General features: G+C 44.3%; 1 protein-coding gene across 7 annotated transcripts in view; it reads right to left on the bottom strand.

The window, feature by feature from the left end:
- The window catches only part of PWWP2A (PWWP domain containing 2A), a 33,732-nt gene extending 25,371 nt beyond the window's left edge, over window positions 1-8,361 (bottom strand). For 5 of the 7 annotated variants that reach the window (XM_044777717.2, XM_044777718.2, XM_070517138.1 and 2 more), the window contains exon 1: window positions 7,692-8,361. In XM_044777717.2, the coding sequence (XP_044633652.1) occupies window positions 7,692-8,275 (584 nt within the window). In that variant the 5' untranslated portion in view covers window positions 8,276-8,361. Of the gene's footprint in view, window positions 1-2,205; window positions 2,280-6,323; window positions 6,796-7,691 lie in introns of those variants that run through there. The other 2 variants (XM_070517142.1, XM_070517141.1) reach the window with 2 other exon arrangements.
- Between the last annotated feature and the right edge of the window lie 13,546 nt (window positions 8,362-21,907).

The following is a 21,907-nucleotide window of genomic DNA, read 5'->3' as shown; positions in this document are numbered from 1 at the left end:
TGATCATCTAGCACTCAATGAATGCTGATCCTGTGCTCAACGAGCTTCAAATCTGACATTCTGTGATTCGTCTAATGAACAACTGAACTCCACTGTTACCAGAGCCAGGCCAACCAAGGCAAACCATTTAATTTAACACCCAGGACCACATAAGAAGAAGAAACCGCATTTCCAAAAATGCCCAGAGTTCATAAATTGAACTCAAGAGCAGTTCATATTTTAAAAGCGGCAGCTGTCGCCTGGTTGAGGAGTGAGGAGCAGAGCTCCATCACTTCTATCCACTAGGGTAACTCCCCACCAAAACCATAATGTAAATGGTAATGGTAAAATATAATTAAGTGTATTAGAATTAGAACAGGATTTGTTTTCAAATCTTAGAGAATTGTGTATCCACCGTCTAAAAAGGCATCTTCAATATATCTACTTATATCCGCCACTTAAAATTTTAGGCTATTTACTTAATCTCTCTGAGCCTTGGTGTCTTTATCTGTGAAATGGGGATTAACAGAATTTACTTCATTGGATTTTCCAGAGTAAAATGAAACAATGTATACAAAGTGTTTGGCACACTGCCTAACATTAAGAGTGGGAAATACATAGTAGCTATTATTAATTACAGAAAGGAAAGCTTGGCAACCTCCCTAGATGGCGGGAATAGGCAGAAAAGTGAAATCAAATACTAGCTATGTTTTTAAAGCTGAAAACCACAATTCTATTGTAAGCTGACTATATATAATTGGTCCCAAGGGGAAGAGATGAAAATTATGAACTACTTAAACTGCTAGTGGGCAACCAGATTTAAGAAACCATTTGCAAGTCTAATCACCAGTTCTGCAGTAATGATCAGGATCTGCCACCCAAGTGGCCCATCCCCACAGGTACTGCTTACTTTGTAATTACATCACAATCAAAATTAACCAGTAACTTTTAAAATAGATTTAGCAAATTTATAGTCCTACTATTTTGGCAAAACTACCCCCTAAAAATCAGTTATCTCCAAATATGGCTCAAAAATCATCTGAATCAGAATCACCTTGGTAAAAATGCAAATTGGTGGAGCGGAGCTCAGAAATCTTAAGCAATTTGTTTTGAGGACCACGGCCCAAAAGTGTTTAGCAAAAACATTCTATATTAAATTCATCCAGACTGTAACTTAACCTCCACTTTCTTTCTTGCAAGATCTACCAGTACTAGAGCAAGCTCTGTTCTGCTGGGAACGTGTGCCTGAATTAATTCGAGAATTTAGGGAGAACAGGACAAATAAATAAGGCTGCACTTCACAGGCACAACAACTACTAAGAACATTTTTCATTTTTTCATCAATGTGTAATTTACTCAGCCATAACAAGAGTTGAGTACATAATACAGAAACTCTATAACAACCACCTACAGGAAAACTGATCTTAGCAAAATTAAACCTAGTTTCATCCAGGGCTTTGCTTTAAAACAGTACACAGTGAAGTATGGTCTTATTCACAAATAAAAGGCTGAAGACACACCTCATTAGAAACCACAAGTCCAACAAAACATGCCTGAAATAGTCTGTGTATAACACATCTAGTTATTTACTTTATAAAATTTAGTTATAAAATTTATTTTTAATACCATAATGTTAAGGATTCTCTACACTCAAACTAGGTGCCTTTTTTTTAAAGATTTTATTTTTTCCTTTTTCTCCCCAAAGCCCCCCAGTACATAGTTGTATATTCTTACATAGTTGTGGGTCCTTCTAGTTGTGGCATGTGGGATGCCACCTCAGCATGGCCTGATGAGCAGTGCCATGTCTGCACCCAGGATCTGAACCGGTGAAACCCTGGGCAGCCGAAGAGGAGCGCGCAAACAACCACTTGGCCACGGGGCCGGACCCTCAAACTAGGTTTTAAATGTCCAACAACTAACCACTTCCAAAGGAAGAAAACTCATTGCAGTCCAACACGGGATGGAAGAGCTCACTCTCAATGCAGTATGCACACCAGCAGTGGACGTCCTAGTGCTGTCTGGGTTAGAAAGGGATTGGCACCTGCCTCTATGCTACCTTGCTGTGGGAACCCTGTATCAACACCTTGAGATACAAGCAGAATAACCACCCAAAAATATTTAAGTGTTTTAAATATGTGCAACTCAACACAATCATTCAAGCATTCTACTTGAGGCCTAAATTCTCAACCTGGAAGCTTAGTATAAGCTACTGATACCACTACTCACTGCTTCACCAGAATGGCTGTATATTTTTCCCACCAAAAGTAGGGCTATTGCACCATACGTTTGTTTCATGGTCTCTGTAAAGAAAAGAAATCATTGTCTTGGTTTATATTTCCTTAAAAAACAAGTAAATTTTCTACAAACTGTTTTAAGAATTTAGTAAAATCTGCAGTTTTCTAAAGAAATCACCTCAATTCTTTTTAATGCAACAGTACCCCACATATAGACACAAAATGTCAATGTTTGTAAAAGATCAATTCTGAAATACAATGAGCTACCTTTAATAAGTATGTATCACAAAATTAAAATCACAAGGGTTTTTAAGCATAAGCATTTACTTCATGATTCTTTTATTCATATCTGGTCCAAAAAAATGGAATTCAGACAGATTTTTCAGGATTTCAAAGTGGCTTTATAACTATTTTCTAAGATGTGGAGAACAGTAATAAACAGTTTAAATGATCCCTCTGTGTAGGAAGAAACGCTAGGTCCCGCAAATACTGTCCCTTCAGGTGCAGATGGAGAAGGCTGAGAAACTACCTTTTCAGAAACCTGAGCTGAAGGCTTCTGCCCTTTGCAGATAATCTGGACCGGTTAAATGTGTCTATGTTTGGAATTACTAAAGTTGGAGGTGTGTGTAAGGGATAGATCTTAATGTTTGCAGGCAGGCAAGAGGTACCCATATCATTTCTGCTGACCCAAAACAAGGGACAGGTTTTCAAAGGAGGCCCTCAGAGGACTGAGGTTGTTGTCCCTTCAGTTTGCTTCTGAAGGAAAAGAACTATTTGTTGTTTTTTTAAGGAAGATTAGCCCTGAGCTAACATCTGCTGCCAATCCTCCTCTTTTGCCTGAGGAAGGAGGGCCCTGAGCTAACATCCATGTCCATCCTCCACCACTTTATATGTGGGACGCCTACCACAGCATGGCTTTTGCCAAGTGTTGCCATGTCTGCACCCGGGATCTGAACTGGCGAACCCCGGGCAGCCGAAGCAGAAAGTGTGCACTCAACCGCTGCGCCACCAGGCCGGCCTCTGGAAAAGAACTATTTTAAAAACATTTTAGAAATGCATCCAAGGGGATGCAACTGGAAAAAAAATCCATCATGTGGAAAATTCTCCCAAAGTCTATGGTTTAACAAATAAACTACAAGGGAATAAAAGTAATGTCAGGAGAACTATCGATGAAAAACTTACGAAACTTAGCAACCAGCTGCAATCTATAAACTTTACTTGGATCCTAATTTGAACAAAACTTAGGTGTTAATTGAGATGTTAATTTTGAGGTGATTTGTAAAATTTTTACTGACTAGATATATGATGACATAAAGCATTGTTGCTATTATTTGAGGTGTGATAATAGCAGAGTTATAATTTTTTAAGTCCTTATTTTTTTAAAGATCTATACCAAAATATTTATGGTAAAGTGATATGTTTAGGATTTGCTTCAAAAGAATTCAGTGGAGGTGAGCACATGATGAAACAAGTTTGGCTAACAGCTGATCAATGTCAAGGCAAAGGCGATGGCGACATGGAAGTTCATTTCCCATAATAAAAACTTAAACGGGGGCCAGCCTGTGACCAAGTGGTTAAGTTCATTCACTCTGCTTCGGCGGCCCAGGGTTTCACCAGTTTGGATCCTGGGCATGGACCTAGCACAGCTCATCAGGCCATGCTGAGGCAGCGTCCCACATAGCACAACCAGAAGGACCTATGACTAGAATATACAACTATGTACTGGGGCGCTTTGGGGAGAAGGAAAAAAAAAAAAGATTGTCAGCAGATATCAGTTCAGGTGCCAATCTTCAAAAAAAGAAAGTTAGACGAAAATTCTGGTACAACCACTGATTTATTATTCTGTCTAAAATAAGCATTAAGACAGTTTAGCAACCTGAAGGAATGCATATTATTTAACACTAAATGAAGAAACAAATTTACCTGTCAAAATTTCAAAAGCATAAGGTTAGGAAGAGAAGATTCTAGGAAAACATAACTGAATTTGGGGGTTAGTTGATTATTTTTATCTGCTGGTATCACACTGTTGTCATTAGATATTGCTCATGAATTCAGGAGGAGGCAGGTAATTCAAATTACCTAAGAGAGCTGGGTATAAAACAATAGTGGAGGAGTCTAGAGACCACATGGCTCACCTGAAAAGTATTCAGTTTGAAATAAATACTATGCTACATAAAATCTGTTTTTAACCAGATGTTCAAATATCCTCATTTTTAGGGTGACCACATCATTTATTGGCCAAAGCAAGCTACTCTGAAGAAAGAAAGGAGGAAAATGTAACAGTCAAACCAGGATGGTACCGAAAAACCAGACCACCAGGTCACCCTATTCACTTTACAAACATGTGAACAGAGGCATAAAGTTGGTTTGCTGGTTTGTGTCTAAATGAACTGTCTAAAGTCAAAATGAATTAACCTCATAAGAATTAGAGGGACTGGAGTCCAGAGAGGCACAGAGATTTGCCTAAAGTCATAGTGTTAATTGCAGAGGCTGGTTTTAGAAGTCAGAACCCAAGTATCCTGACACTCTATTCAGATCAATCAACTCTTCTAGTACCCCTTTCTTTCCTTTCCATTTTTTTTTAATTACATGTGTCCTGCTCCTTTTTTCCACAGAAAGAGTCTCTTCAAAAATGTGTTCTTCAATCAAATAACTCTAAACATAAGAGGGAAAGTGTACGATGACAGGAAGGTGAAGAATGTCAAATGCTTAGAAAAGCAGACTCTTGATCAACCCACACATGTATCAAATCTGTACTCGAGGGTCCAACCCTTTTTCTACAGGTGGAAAACTCTTCCAACTTTAAAAAACGTTTCTGTACTGTGTATACTGTCAGAATAAAATAATTAATAAAAGCAATAACTAGCCCTTTGGAAGACTGAAGAGAAGCACACATACACTGATGCTCCTAGTAGTCTCCAAATGTTAATTCTTTCCTGATCATCTCACCGAATAGGCAAGAACCAAGACTTCAGAACCTACTACGTGCTCCCCAATATACAGCTAAGCAGATGGGGAGTCTCCAGAGCAGGAGGTTCCATGGCTATTAGCTGACTAAAGAATCTGCTTGGCTCCAACACCCATACCCTGGGTATCACCCCATACAGTTACTGAAATCAAGATAAGCACTAAATTTCGGAAATATGCAACTGTTTACTTACTGTTTAAAAGAAAATTTGCTAGCCCAACTAACTTTCTAATATGAAACTAGAAATAGTATAGCCTTTAGAATCAGATCAACCTACAACCGAATCCTTACTTTGCTATTTACAAGCTAAAAGACTGGCCAAATTAAATGAACCTCAATTTCCTCCTATATAAACGAAAAATACCGCCAGAGTTATGAAGACTAAAGCATGCGGTACAATGCCTAGTACACAACAGGCACTCAAGAGGAAGCTCTTGTTATTTTTACCTAAAAGTTTAATTCAATGGTCAATTCAAATAAGATACAAATCATTTTTAAAGCAACTGATGACGACAGTCACAGTCTGGGCAGAGTCCATAAACAGTATCCCCTGGATCAGTTAACCCCAAAACTGCACATGAAAATATGCAGTCAACATAAACACAGATTACAAAATCTATTAGCAGATCCATTTTTCCAAATTATATTGAATTATGAAAAAGGGATACCCAACTTGGTAATCATTGGTCCAGTAATAATTCCTTGAAGTGCTAAATTTTAAAAACAGTTTTATTTCCTCACCACTTCCACAATGGGTGCCTCCAAGCTTCTAGAAGGTAGGGACTGTGTCTCATACATATAGTATTCAGAATACCTGGGAGGGTGCCTTACACAATGTGTGCTGGATAAATATTTGTTGAATAAAAAGTTGATATGGTTCCCTTAATGGCTTTTTAAAAAATATCTTAATAACAGGATGCTCTCACTTCAAAACTTTAAAAAGTAAAAGTTCCTTAATAAGAACAGCTCCCTCAACAAAAGAAATTGCTGTTTATAAGAAGTACTGTTGGCAAAATAGATCAAAACTCAAAAAGTAAACTGCAATTCCCCACCAAATAAATTTTCTTAAAAATAAAACACCAACACAATGAGCACCTCGAAACAGGAAAGCACTAGCCATTCCATTTCCAGAAACAACTTACCTTTTTGCACCTTCCTTTTGCAGATTTGAAATCCAGATTCTCACACAGTCACTGGCCTTCACTTCTGTTTGATTCAATAGCATACACACTGCTGAGTCTCACAGTCTTTCACTATCAAATACATCAGCAGAAAGCACACAAGTCTTATTCTGCTTTCTAACTATGAAAACAAAAGTGCAAAAGTCCTAACTCAAAATTCTTAAGAAAAATTAAAAAAAAATTGAGATTAAATATACAAAAAGTAATTGTAAGGGTCCCATCTTTTCCCCCAAACACCATACTTCAAGATGTATTTTAAACGGCTTTTTTCTCCAAGTGGGAAAAGATTCTTGCATCTTAACGGGAGGGCAAGGAGTTAAAAGAAAAACATACTAAAATAAGCCATTTCCAAACAGGTGAGATACCATCAGAGTGTGTGCTGTTGCAGGAAACAGAATGGAGAGCCGTGAAAGGGAGTCTCTGCACTTCATATCTGCAAAAGAAGAGAATAAAAAGGTTAACAACTCTAGACCTACAACAGATTACCTTCTTTACCTGTTTAAAGCAATGCCCATAAACATTTTAAATCAAAACATGTGGTGGTTAAGACAGAGGTTTGTGGGTGAACTCACCCTTCTTGTCCTTAACAGCTAAACTTAAATTGTATCTAAACTAATACATAAATATATAAAGATACATAAACTAATACATAAATCTAAACTGTATTACAAGTCAGATGTTTGAGCACTTTTATACCACATTATCTTACTATTAAAGGTTAAAAAAATCTGATTTCTTCAGACTTTTCTTAAAACTATTCTAATTAGCCAAATGTGCTTCCCTACTGAGCAGTTACCTAGGGGAAATTAGTTATAACAGTAACATCCAAAGGCTCATTTTTAATAAACGCTCCCCCCTCCCATAAGGAGTGACAGTTAACCTTTGGGGAACCCCAGTGCACACACCCCTTTCTCCAACCTCGTTCAACTTAAAGGTTAATTTGAGAGCAGAGGTGCCTCCCAGGCACTCCCCGCGCCCAGCACCCTGCTCCCTGCAGAAACCCGTCTGCCTTTTGCATTGCCCTCCCGCCCCAGGGTGGGTGAGCCAGGGCCCGGGGGCGGACGGCGGCCGGGGCTGGGGGCGAGATGGCGAGCCGGCAGGCCCCCGCGCCCCCCACCCGCTGCACACCTGCCCTCGCAGGCGCCCACCTGGCCGGGGACCGCCCTCTCCCAGCCCCGCGCGCCCGCCCCACTCGGAGCGCGCGCCACGCACCGCGCGGGACCCCAGGGCGGTGCAGGCGGCCGGACGCCGGGGAGACGGGAGCCCGGGTCCTCCCTGGGGACCGAGCGGGCCGGGGCGCCCGGGGCGTGCTGGGGGCGGGCGCGGTACCTTTTGGACAGATCCATGAGGACCCCGGAGAAGAGCTTTTCCCCGAGGCGGAACGACACGACGAGCGCGTCCTCAATGATGTGGTCCAGCGTGACCCGCACCTCCGAGCCGGGGATGAGTTGCGACACCGCGGAGTCCCCGCCCGCCGGCGGCACGAGCGCCGGGGCTGCGGGCTGGGGCAGCGGCGGGTCCGGGCGCTCCTCGGGAGCCGGGGGCTGCTCCGGCGACGGGGCAGGGGAAGGCGGAGGGTCGGGCCCTTCCTGAGGCGCGGCTCCCGCCGGCTCCAGCACCCGGGCGGGCAGCTTCTCCTCAGCCTCCAGCTCCGGCCCCGCCGCCTCGGGGCTGCGGGCGAGCTCCCCCGGCGGCGGCGGCGGTGGCGGGAGCGGCGGCTCGTCGGCCTGAGGAGAGGACTGCTGGCCGTCGGCCTCGCCGTCAGGCACCGATGCTTCAGTGGCCGTGACCGGGAGGGGGTCCGTGCCAGCCTCGCTGCCGGGGATGGGCTCCATCTCCGGCTCAGCCTCGCCGGCGCCCCCCTCCCCGGGGGACGCTGCAGTCGCTGCCGCCTCTGCAGCCACGGCCGCCATTTTCTTCCTGGCTTCTCCCTCCTCCGGGTCGGGCTGCAGCGGCGGCGGCAGCGCTGCTTGGTTCCCTGGGCCTTCCCCTCCCTCTCGCGAACAGTTTCGTCCCGCCCTTTCCCTGATGCTCGTTATTGGCACCGCGCCATTGGTCCGTCCTACACCCCTCCCGGGCTTCTGACAGCCCATTGGCCAGATGGCGACGTCTATCATCCAGTCAGCGCATCCCTCCCATGTAGAGCAGGAACTTCTCATTGGTCGGATGAATTGTCAAATGTCGAATCTTAGAGGCGGAGAGTGGGGACGGGGGAAGTCACAAAAGCTGAGCCGCAGACTCACTGCCTCTTTCTATTGGCTAGAAGAGGAAATAAACTTTTATGGTTGGCCTACACTCCTGCCCGTTATCAGCCAGGCTTTCAGGGGCGGGATAATGGGTGGAATCACGTGGCATGCCAGTTCTTTCAAAGGCGACCGTGGGGCGGAGTAACAAGGGAATGTGGGAGGGGTGCACCTTCCCAAGAATCCCTGCGCAGAGGTCCTTAGAATAAATGTTATTTCTAGGCGCGGACCTGCTTGCGGCTGCGTGCGTTTATGACATGCTTCTTTGGGAAGGATAACTAAAGTTTGAAAATAATTCTACAAATGCTTTTTGAAGTCCTGCTTTGCTAGGTGCTGGGGATAGAATGATGTGCAAGACATTCTCCATAAGCTCAAGGCAGCCACTCCAACCCCGATAAAAGGAGTGTTTTCCTTGACTTCTCTTCACTTTCTAGGAACAATGCACCTACTTATTTCAAAGTAGGAAAGTGCAGGGCTGGCTCGCTGGCACAGGGTTAAGTTCGCAGGTTCTGCTTCCGCGGCTGGGGGGTTCATTGGTTTGGATCCCAGGTGTGGACCTACACACCGCTTGTCAAGCCATGCTGTGGCATGCGTCCCACATAAAATAGAGGAAGATGGGCATGGGTGTTAGCTCAAAGCCAGCCTTCCTCAGCAAAAAGAGGAGGATTGGCAGCAGATGTTAGCTCAGGGCTAATCTTCCTCAAAAAAGGAAAGTAGGAAGATGCTAATAAAAAGAGGAGGGACACCATGCACACTGGATTAAGTTGATAAATGTTCCAGAGAGCAGTCCTGAGGCATTACTGGACTTCCATGTGAACACTGCTTGTACTCTCCAAATTCACTGGAAAGTGGGTGCACCTGCTTCCTTCCTTACCGCCTTTTTCTTTCCTGGCTTCTCCTACACCATAGGTACAAAAAGTCTCTCTTCGGTGTCCTAATCCCCCCACTTCTTATTCCCACTTTAAGTCTCTTGGTTTATGTCTGGAAGAACCTACTGAACCCATTTCTCTCAAATCGCACCTCAGAGTCACCCTTTTTGCTGGAAGAGATTGTAGGGCACTGAGAATGCCTACAGAAGGGAAGGGATAAAAGTTGCCAGCATTAAGGGGAGTAAAAAATGAAGTTCTAAAGAATAATTAACCTAACATTTATTGAGCACCTACTAAGTACTTGGCTCTAGTACAAACACTTTAGTCCTTACAATACTCCAGTGAGGCAGGTACCGTTATTATGCCCATTTAATAGATAAAGAAATTGAGGCACAAAGAGGATGCCCAAGGTCACTCAGCTAGTAAGTTGCTGAGTCAGAATTCCAGTTTTACATTGAAAGGACTAAAAATGGCAAAAAGTAAATATCACCATCTGCTCTGACTATTTCAAGCCATGGGGATCTTGGGAAAAGGCCAGTAGGAAATCCCGGGCAGGGCAGGTTCAGCATCTCCAAAGTATCAGGACAAAATGAATTTACTGAGTATCCACTTTGTGCCAGAGATTTTCCCACAGCTTTCACTTAAAATCCTGTGAGTTAAGCCTTCTCCCTCTTACAGATGAGGAAACTGACCCTTAGCCAGGTTAAAGATCTTCTTAAAGGTCACACAGAGAGCTAGCAACAGATCCTATCTAATTCAGTTCTTTCCAAGTACAGGATTGTTTCACTCACTCATGCACTAAACAAATAATCTTTTGTTCTCCTACAGGCTAGATGTCTGCAGTAAACAGACATGGATCCCACCTTACGGCGTTTTCACCGTGATCACTTTGTCTCTAGTTCACCATAGTCGATTAATTAAACATAAGGTGTAATTCTATGAAACTCCTAGACCCACACTGTTCCTGCATTGTATAACCTTCCACAGGGAGAAAAATACAGTTCGGGTCCTAGAAACTGATTACCTCTTACAGTAATTCATTGCAAGACACTGCAGTGAATCTTTCAAGTTAAGGTTCTATAGAAGATTGTGGCATATCAAGTCATCTTTCTAAATCACTATTTTCATCCAACAACGCAAGAGCTTCTACCGGCTCCCTGTGTTCACATCAAGCATACCCTCTTCTGCTTGTCTGTCAAGGCCTTCTCGTTCCTACTCCATCTTTCAAGGACTGTTTTCTACTAGTCTTCAAGTTTCCTAATCCTGGGAAGATGTGATCATGCATCTTTCATCCATTTATTCAACAAATAGATATTGAAAGTCTACCATATGTCAGTTACTGGGCTAGGCAGGCAGAAGGCATGCAGAAAGAACATGAAAAACTTAGCACCTGCCCTCTTGGATTTATTTTTCTAGCTAGGGAGCTAGAAAATAAGCAATGAACAAACAAGATGATTACAGATTGTGAGCAATGCCATAAAAAGAGATAAACAGGGTGAGGCGACTGGGAACAGCTGAGAGAGGGGCAGAGAGGGTCTCCTGTAGAGAAGGTGGTCAGAAAACGCCTCTCTAAGGACAAGACATTTTGACTAAAATGCAAAAGATAAGAAGGAGCCGGCTACTGACATTGCTGAATGAAAAATTTGGATCAAAAGGAACAGCAGTTGCTAAAGTCTTGAGGCAAAAGAGGTTTTGGCTTATTCCAGAAACAGAAAGAGACCAGTGTGGCTGAAGAGGAATGAGTAACAAGATAAGTAGGTGAGATAAGGTTGGAAGGGAGGACAGGAGCCAAATCATATTTTATGTACTGCAGATACAAAAACAAGAGATTCTGCCCTCAGGGAGTTCCAAATCTAGCGGGAACCCAGCTTTTACGTGTGCTGTTGTATGCCACATTCGGCCTCCTCCTGGCATAGAATCAGCATAGAGGAGGCCCTCCATATTTGTGGAATGGATAACCACATATGGTATTTGTGGCTGGCTGGATGGTTGAATGAATGGGTGGAGGGTTAGATGGATGGTTGGAAGGCTGGATGATGTCTTAGTCCATTCAAGCTGCTAGAACAAAATACCACAGACTCTGTGGCTTATAAACTACAGAAATTTATTTCTCACAGTTCTGAAGGCTGGAAGTACAAGATCGGGGTGCCAGCATGGTCAAGTGAGCACCCTCTTCCAGGTTGCAGACTTCTCGGTGTATACTCACATTGGTGGAGGAAGAGGGCAAGGGAGCTCTCTGGGGTCTCTTTTATGAGGGCACTAATCTCATTCATGAGGGTCCCACCCTCATGACTTAATCGCCTCCCAAAGGCCCCATCTCCTAATGCCATCATCTTGGGGGTTAGGATTTCAACATATGAATTTTGGAGGGATATAAACATTCAGACCATAGCAGATAGATAGCTGGTTAATTGGACAGATCATTGAAAGGATGGATGGTTGGGTAGATAGATGGGTAGATAAATGGCAGGGATGAGGAATCCAGCTGACTACTCAAGCGGATCCTCGCTGTCACAAGCAGACTTTGATCTTGAACTCTGTGGGATGCTATAGTTTGGTGGCTAAATACTCAGTGGAAGTGAGTGAACCTGTATGTGACTCCCCAGTTGGCCTCTGACTAGCTGTATGATCTGGGCACAATCTTAGGCAAGTTGTTTAACCTCTGTTTCCTCATTTATAAAATATCCTAATAATAACTACCTTCCTATAGGGTTTGTTTGTTTTTAAATTATGTAACATACGTAAAGTGTTGAACATAGACCCTAAATCATAGTGAGCTTAGCTGAATGATTGTTAGCAGCTAGATCTAGAAATCCAGCCTTATCATCGCATCTGGAGTTGATCGTACTCCAGGGGCTCCGAGTCCCAATAGCCAAACTTGTGAAAGACAAGGTAAAAACCCAAACACTGGGGTGTTGGTTCATGGAGAAGGATAAATATGGCTAATTATGACTTAGTGGTTATGTTTTTTCTGGGCCTGGTCTCTCAGGAAGTCGAATTACAGACAGATGATACCATGGGAAGCAGAGACTCAGAACAACAGGAACTGACTGACTCCCAGCACACGGCTGCCGAGCACGGTGGCTGGAAGAATTACTCCTGTTCTAGGGCTATTTCTGTGTGGGTAACCAATATTTCTCTTCTAAAATCAGATCGCCTACTCCCAGACCAAGACTGTGATGGATAACTACTGACAAACATGTCAATCATTGGTTCTCTCTCCAGGTGTCTCAGTAGTTCTCAATGTATTGAGGGATCTCTCTAAGAATCTGCTAAAAAGCTATTCTTTTGCATATTGTGTGATCCCATTTATATAAAGTACAAAGACAAGCAAAACAAATTTATGCTGTTAGAGGTCAGGATAGAGGTTATTGTTAGTGGGGGAAGGGGAGCAGTACAGCTAGTAACTAAAAGGGAAAATGAGTGGGGTTTTCTGGGATTCTGATAACTTTCTGTTTCTTCATCCATATACTGGTTGCACAGGTATGTTCAGTGTATAAAATTCATGAAGCTGTGCACTTATATGTGCTTTTCTGTATTTAGATTTGTATTAGTTATCTATTACGGCTAGTGTCTTAAACAACATATAGTTATTTTATCACAGTGTCTGTGGGGAGAAATCAGGCATGGCTTAGCTGGGTCCTCTGTTTAGGGTCTCAAAGACCTTGATCTCATAGATCAAGATGATCAAGATGCCAGCAGTTGCTGCAGTCCCATCTGAAAGCTTGACCTTGCCAACCTCACTCACATGATTCTTGGCAGGATTCAGTACTCGGGGGCTGTTGGCCAGAGGCTGCCCTCAGCTCCTTGCCACATGGGCCTCTCCATAGAACGGTTCACACTTTACACCTTGCTTCATCAGAGCGAGCATAGGACAGGAGCCAGAGCGAAACGGTGCCAGCAAGAGAGGAGTCCCAGTCTTTTATAGCCTAAGCTCAGGAGAGGCATCCCATCACTGGTGCTGTGTTCTGTTCAGAAGCAAGTCACTAGGTCTGGCCCACACACGAGGGGAGAAGATGGTACACGGGCGTGAGCACTAAGAGTTAGAGATCATTAGGAAATGATTATCACACCATTTAAAGGTTTACAAAAGTGAAAAGGAAAAATATTTCAGCTGTTTCCCCAAACCTCCCCCTTCTGCACACACTCATCCCCCGACTCTTTCAAAGCCTCTTGTTCTATGCAGGTGCTTTAAATGCTATCCCAGCTGCCCTCTAGTAACAGAGCCTCCCCTCAGACTGGCAGGTGGAAGAGGCCATCATATTACAAAGGTAAATCCCAATATTAAGGACAGTCCCTAAAGGAGAGCCATCACTGATCCAACCTTTTCGTGAGCACCCACTATGTGCAAGGCAGAGACAACAGCCAGATGAGCCTGGGGGCATCGAGCACATCAAAGTTGGGCACTGTCCTGGGTCATCTTCCTCCACGGTCTCGGAGATTTTTTCACATGCTCCCGCCCCCTTCTTTGTGTACTCTCAACAGCTGCCATGTCAACATAGTTTCTTAAAAACGGACCCCAAGGACCCTACTTTGGAGGGAGTGGTTCCAGGTTAACTATCTCAGTTTGCCCAGGACCGAGAGGTTTTCTGGGATGCAGGATGTTCATTCAGTGTTAAAGGTGGCGCAGTCCTGGGCAAACTGTGAGAGTAGGCCAGGCCTCATGCTGCATGTCTTGCAGAAATGAACACTGATCCTTGCAACAACCCAGCATGGGGGGAGCCTCAGAGAGGTCAAAGAAGGCTTCCAGAGCTGGCCTGTGGGATTAGGATGGGAACTGGGCCTGTCAGTCTCCAAAGAATGTGCTCTTGGCAACTTTGATCTTTTGGCTGTTTCTGATATTTCCTTAGCCATCCCCTGGGACAGGATCCTCGGGTAAATGGCAGACCAATGTGCATTTCTGTGCAGCCCTCTAGTTCCATACCCATGGGTTAAACCTGAACTTAGCTTCTAAACACCCCTGATTGTACCCACACCCCCCTCAAAAAAATTCTAAGGACATTTATTTACTTGACATTCCTCTCACTTGGGCTTTCTCATCATTTCAAATGTGGTAGCTATTAGATTATTAGATCCTTTATAAAGTAAGGACTTTATTTTATACTTTCCTTTACATAGTGCTGGGTCAAGTCATAATACCTAATATTTATCAAGTGCTTACTTCATATCAGGCATCAAATCAATTAAACCTTATTATATCCCTATGAGGTACATCTCATAATATCATCATTACAGATTAGGAAACTGAGGCACAGAGAGGTTAAGTAAGTTGATCAAGGTCACACAGCTTGTAAGTATAGGTACCAGAGATTAATACCTATTAGCTCATTGATTACAAAGAGCTCCATGTGTTTTCTCTGGGAAGGGTATCATTTGCTCTGACAGCCTTAAGCGAAGCTTTCTGAAAACGGGTAGAAACCTCAGAGGTACCTGTGATACAACAGCCATCCTTGAAAAACCACAAACCCAAGATCATTTTGATAGAATTGCTTCTGTGTCATCATAATTTTTCTTCTGTCTCGGTTTCCTCGTCTGTCGAATGGTAATGATAATAATCACCTCTACTTCAAATAGTTGATGTGAGGGTTATGTTGGAATGGACCATCTCCTGAGGCAGTAACTATTCTTATTATCCCTCCCAAAGGTCTGAGGCCTGGCCAGGAGCGTGGCGGTCACTTGGTTCCTCCACTGCAAATTCTGAGCCAGAGCTGGGGCCAGGCACGGGTCTTCTCATTTACTCCATGACTATTCACTGCCAAGCAGCTATTTCAGTGTTAATCCCCAGTTATTCCTGTGACTACATAGTTGCTACATATGCAAATACAAAAATGACCTGAATATTCAGTTCTAAGCTGCTTTGGTTCATTTTTATACCAAATTCCTTCTCTCTGTTTTATGTGTATTTGTTTGTTTTAAAAACAGCAGAGATTTTTAAAGGAAGGAATGCGTGTACAGCTATACATAGAAAAAAGCCCCTTTTTTCTGTAATGTCTGTCTTGTTCATCCTCGGACCTCTCCCACATAGCACAGTGCCTGGCGTATAGTAGGCCTTCAAGAAATATTTGTAGAATTCATAAACAAATGACTAAGTGAATAGTTATTTTTTGCAGGTAGGATCACTATGGGTTTTCTTTTCTTTTTGCCTATCTACATGTTCCCGTTATCCTAATTTTTTCATTTTTCTAGAATGAACTTGTATTTGTTGGGGGAAATGTTTAAATTCTTACTTCAGTAAATAAATACATAAATAAGCGAATAAAATAGGGCCTGGGCAGTCTGAGATTCCAAACAGAGGCTCTCTGGAGGGAGTGGGCAGAGGCGCAGGCTGACTGGGTTGCCAGGATCTATCTGATGGGGAGGAGGGACGAGAGAGTCCACATCCTGGAATCCAGAGGGTCCAGCAGCCTGCCATTTCTGTTCTTCTTTGGGCCACAACACGTCATTTTTTGCTCTCGTGTGTTTGCTGGGTGAAGGCGAGAAGCGAGTCCCAGAAGAGTTTTTCAAGGACTCTACATGGTTCATGAGGAGCTCTCCTCCCGCAGCAGAGGCCTGGGTCTTGGCTGTGTTCCTGGCGCCGCTCCCGCCCCGCCCCACCCACCCCAACGGTCCCTGAACCCTCAGGGGCGACCCCCTTCTGTATGAGTTGGCTCCTGTATCCAAATCCGAATTCCTTCCACACTCAGCCCACTCCACCCAGGTCTGTGGATGCTGACGAGGAAGGAAACAGACAAGCCAGTTTAGTTGTCGTCCTCTCTTTGTTCCCTTGACCTTGAGGCAGTTAACTCGGGAGAGCTCGCGGTGCGGGGAGCCGGCAGAGTTCTGGAATGAAAGGCAAGAGACCTTGGGGGGCTCTTGGAGCCCGCACTCGTTCTCTCAGCTTTGGTCACCATAGTGACTTCTCTCTGAAGCCTCAACCCTGTGGTTCTTGCTCGATATTCATTCATAATAATGCCACCCTTGCGTTTTCCGCCCACTGGGGAACAGAGCACCGCGTGCATTCGCAGTCACGTGGCTGACGCACTAGGCCTTTAAACAGCGTGTGTGTGTGTGTGTGTGTGTGTGTGTGTGTGTGTGTGTGTGTGGTGCGGGAGGGTGGGGCCGTCCTCTGCTGTGCAGAGGGAAGGGTCGGAGCTGGGAAGGAATTCAGATCCCCTCTGGCCCTGACCTCCCAGTCTACAGAGAAGGGACTTGCCCAAGGTTTCTCAACCCTTCCCAGGGACATCGCCGACTGGAACAAGAATGCCCTGGCCCCTGGCCGAGTGCTCACGGCACTCCGTCACACAGGGGCGTGCTGGGCCCACAGTCTCATCCCAGATTTTCTAACTGCTTGCCCTTTCGTGCCAAGCACTGGGGTCACACTTCCCGGGACTGCCTCTAAAGGTTACCGAAATTTATGGTAATCAGATCGTGAGCCCATTGTAGAAGGCCAGAGCTGGAGCTCCTGTAGCGAGACAAAGCACTGCCATGTCCTGTACAGATTTGCAAGTAAATTAGCTCATTTAATGCCCAAAATTACCCTGCAAAGTGACCACTATTATTCCCTTTTAAATTGAGAAACCAGCAGCTTCAGAGAGTGGTTGAATGGATCAACTTGAAGTCAGAGGTCAATTTGAATCCTAACTCTGCAATTTGCTAATGATAAAGAATGGCATAATAGCTCATTAGTATAGACATTGAGTTCAGATTCAATGAGAGTGGATCCTGCCATTTCCCTGCTGTGTGACTTTGGGTGAGTTACTTAACTTCTCCGAGCCTCTATTTCTCCATCTGTAAAAACAGAATAATAATAGAACCTACTTTGTAGGATCCTTGTGAGGATTAAATAAAGTAATGCATGTCAATCACTTAGCACTATGCCTGGCACTTAATAAGTGGTTTCTATTATTCCAAAATGGGAAAGTATGCACTCTCCTGCTAGAAATGCTGGTCGTAGACAAAAAGAAAATCTGCATCCCGCTTCCAGGGTCGCCCACAGCCCAATGCCTCCCTCTGTGTCAGCCCAGGAACTGAGTACTCGAAAAACACACATTCCAAAGAGAGGAAAGTGAATGTGAAAGATGCTTTTCATAGCTTGATTTTGCATTTTTAAGAGCTTCAGACAAGAGAAAGCAAGAGTTGAAATCGGTGTCTCTCTCTAGCTTTCCTGCCAATACCGTCCCGGCTACGCTGCCCGACACAGTGACCGCCAGACTCCTGTGGTTCTAGAACACGTGAAATGTACCTGGTCCAGATTGAGAGGTGCTGTGAGTGTAAAATACATACCACATCTTAAAGATTTAGGGGAGAAAATATCGTAAAATATCTCATTGGTAACTTTGATACTGATTACATATTGGAATGATATTTTAAATAAAATACGTTATTAGAGTTAATGTCACCCATTTCTTTGGATGTTTTTATTATGGCTACCAGAAACGTTTCAGTTGTATATGTGGCTCACGTTGTATTTCTGCAAGACAGAGCTGGCATAAAAAAATCTGGTTCGAGCACAGCCGACCTCTGCAGGGCAGCGCCCCACGCTTCTCTCCTCACGACACTATAGTCTGGAAGGTACTGTTATCTGCATTTTACTCCTGGAGGACAAGCTTAGGGATGCGAACCCTTCATTTTGCCAGGTAAGCTTGCCAAAACTCACTATTATTATGTACTCTCATCATTTCATAAAAGACTGCGTTTTTCGGGTTTTTAAATTAATTTATTTTTTGAGAAAGATTAGCCCTGAGCTAACATCTGCTGCCAATCCTCCTCTTTTTGCCAACAAAGACTGGCCCCGAGCCAACATCCATGCCCATCTTCCTCTACTTTATGTGTGGGACGCCTGCCACAGCCTGGCTTGCCAAGCGGTGCCATGTCCGCACCTGGGATCTGAACTTAACCGCTGCGCCACTGGGCCGGCCCCAAGACTGTTTTTAATACTAACAAAATCGAACATTTCAACTGCGGAACGCAGTACGTTGCCCCCACAGCTGTCTCCCTCGGTAAAAGCAGCTGGCATTTCTTAAGAGCCTATTACTTTGCAGACACTGGGCTAATAGATGCTGTAGCGTATCCGGTTCTGTAAAACCCATGAGGTTGGTCCTATTATTATCCCCATGTGACAAGTGAGGAGACTGAGGCTCTGAGAGCCGTTTGCCTAGTAAGCGGGGCTGTAGGATTTGAACCCACATCTGGTAAACTCTACAACCTGTGCTCCATCGGTTCTGCCTCCCCATGATTGTCCCAGGAAATGATTGCAGTTGCATTTGGCTATAAATTGGATGAGGTGGGTTTTTTTTAGAATCTCATTATAGATTCATATCCTTTCCCTCCCCGCCCCACCCTAGTCTGTTCTGAATTTGGGTAAAGGTAATTACAGTTGAAGTGACACAGGTACTTAAAAGGAAGTCAACACATCTGCCTTCATCCTGCTAGAATATGGAAGAGGGATTTCTATCTAATCAGCCCTTCCCATTTTCCCTTCGGCTGGGAAATGTCAGGAAGGTCTGTTAACCAAACTGAGGACACCAAGAAGGCCCTGGTGGCCCACGTCCAGCGTAGGCCAGGCTGTAGTGGGGCTGCCTGCCTGCTTCTGCCTCCGGCTTCATCCGCATCCTTCCACGCAGTGCCCGAGGCCCTGGGAGACCAGGGGCTGCCAGGGGATTACTACTCCCCGTCAGCCCCATTTCCACCTGACGGGTGATGGGTGATTTAGAACTGAGCTTCCCATGCCTGAGCTACAATGGATTTCAGACGTGTCCTCCTCCCGGCTTTCAGCTTTCAGAGCTCAGCCCTCAGGGAGATCACGCCTGACTTCTAAAGCTGAGGGGAGACCTGCTCTCTTTAACCTTCTCCAACTCCGAATTCACGTCTCGCAGTTGCAGATTTGCAGTGTGGGGGATTAGGGAAGCTGGCATTTTAAAGCCACAGGTCTAAGGGGAGGCCATAATAATCATGTCTTTTAGTCATGTTGGGCTTTGTGACTATAATGACTGCCACTTGCTAGGTGCTTTGCAAACATGGTATCATTTAGTTGTCATAGCAACCTCCAACCTCCAAGGTGGGTCTTATTCATCACACAAATGAGAGAACTGAGGCTAAGAGAAGTGAAGTGACCTGCCCAAGGTCACACAGCTGGTAATGACTAAGTCAAGACTCTGAAGCTGGTCTGTGAGACTCCAAAGCTTAGAACTGTGGACTAGCTTGCTCAAGGTCACGTCATAGCCAGTAAGTGATGGAGCCAAAATTCCAATTAAAACAAAAGTGAAGGACGATGCCTTCCCCAGCAAACTTGTAAAGATTAAAAAACGATAATACCAAATATGGGTCCAAGTGAGGCGAGATGAGCATTCTTTCAGACACTCAAGCCTCCACAGTTTATTTCCTCTTTGGAAAGCAATTTGATAATATATACAAGGACCTTAATTTTTCATTTCCATTTCCAGTGAAGTAATTTTTAAAAAACTTGATGCATAAAGAAGTTTATCACTACATGCTGTATTAAAGTGGGGGGGAGGAACAACCTAAATTTCACCCATAAGGACCGGTGAATAAATTGTAATGTGGCCACTCAATGATATATTATGCAACTTTAAAAATTGTGTTCTTAAAGATTTGCATTAACATGAATAATGTTTGTGACAAGTCTAAAAGGATAGAAAATATTATGACAATGTTTAAATGCATAAAAAATCCTGGGACTAAATACTCTAAATAATAATGGTTACATTCGAATGTTCGAAATAGGAGCCATTGTAATTTTTCTTCTTTCTAGTTTTTTGCATGATTAAAATTTTCCATAAGGATATTTTTCTCTTAATGGATAAATATTGGCCACTTTGTTGTTTTTTTTTTTTGAGGAAGATTAGCCGTGAGCTAACTACTGCCAACCCTCCTCTTTTTGCTGAGGAAGCCTGGCCCTGAGCTAACATCCGTACCCATCTTCCTCTACTTTATACATGGGACGCCTACTACAGCATGGCTTGCCAAGCAGTGCCGTGTCTGCACCCAGGATCCAAACCGGCGAACCCCAGGCCACCAAGAAGCAGAACATGCGAACTTAACCACTGTGCCACCGGGCTGGCCCCTATTGGCCACTTTAAAGAGTAGTCAAAAGTATGCGTTCTGGTCTCCGAAAGCTATTCTAAGCAAAGGAAAATCATAATGAATAATACCAACATCTAAGTATAAAGTCTCAAAGAGACTAGTTTGAAGGGAGCATGATAGTTTATGCAGACTCTGTACCTCCCCCTCTCCTTTCTACCCCTTTACCTGTTTTTTCCTTCCATCACTGATCACTACACGAAATGATTGGTCTTATTTACTTATGGACTTATATTCTTAATTGTTGTCCCTTCTGTCCACCTCTCCACCCCCCACCCCTGCACCTAGAACAGTCTCTGGCAGTCAGGAAGCCTCCATAAAGATTTGTAGAAGGGGGCCGGCCCGGTGGTGCAGCGGTTAAGTGCACACGTTCCACTTTAGCAGCCCAGGGTTTGCTGGTTCGGATCCTGGGTGTGGACATGGCACCGCTTGGCAAGCCATGCTGTGGTAGGCGTCCCACATATAAAGTAGAGGAAGATGGGCACCGATGTTAGCTCAGGGCCAGCCTTCCTCAGCAAAAAAAAAAAAAAAAAAAGGATTGGCAGCATATGATAGCTCAGGGCCAATCTTCCTAAAAAAAATTTCAGTCTTACCCTACAGCCTCCTAAGGCTGAAGTGCCCTTATGTTCACTTAAAATCAGTAGTTCCAAGAAGAGAAACTGAGAAGGGAAGAACAAGAACTTAATTTGAAAATATCTCTGATCTACCTGGCAGCTGGTGTGAGAGCCATTGGCAGCCTGCAGTGGGTCAGGATTCCCATAATAAACCACTCCCACTGCCAACTTTACCAAAAGATTATTCCATTGTTAACCAAAAATGCTAATAAAAATGAGTACCATATTTGGAATGTTTTCTATGTGCCAAGGGCTCGTGTATTAATATGACTTCATCATCATGATAGCCCTAAGAGTAAATATTAGTATTCTCATTGAACAAATTGAGTCTCAGAGAGGTTGAATAACTTGCACAAGGTCATCCAGCGGGTGGGTGGTGGAGCCGGGATTCAAAGATGGCTTTCATCGCTAGCTAAGCACGAGAAAATGGAGATTACCAGACCCCACCTAAAGGCACCAACTCAGGACTTCCTGGGCTGTGGCCGTGGGACGTATTGAAAAGTCTCCACAGGTGACCTGAAACCCACCAAGAGTTGAAGACCCAGGCCCAGTTCGGTCTTAACCCAAAACTCACCCTTTTAACCACTCCCTCGCCTTGGATGCAGCACTAATCAGCCTGTTACTGCCCGCAAAGAATCTTCATCTTGTAGAAACACTGACGGTCTTTGCGAAGTCTTTGGTTCCATGATCAGCTTTCAAGATGTGACTTTGTCCTGAGAAATGGAAACCAGCACACAGGC

This window comes from Equus asinus, chromosome 9, assembly GCF_041296235.1.
Source record: "Equus asinus isolate D_3611 breed Donkey chromosome 9, EquAss-T2T_v2, whole genome shotgun sequence".
Lineage (NCBI taxonomy): Eukaryota > Metazoa > Chordata > Mammalia > Perissodactyla > Equidae > Equus > Equus asinus.
Note: the sequence above shows the minus strand (reverse complement) of the source record. Positions and strands in the feature narration are given on the sequence as shown.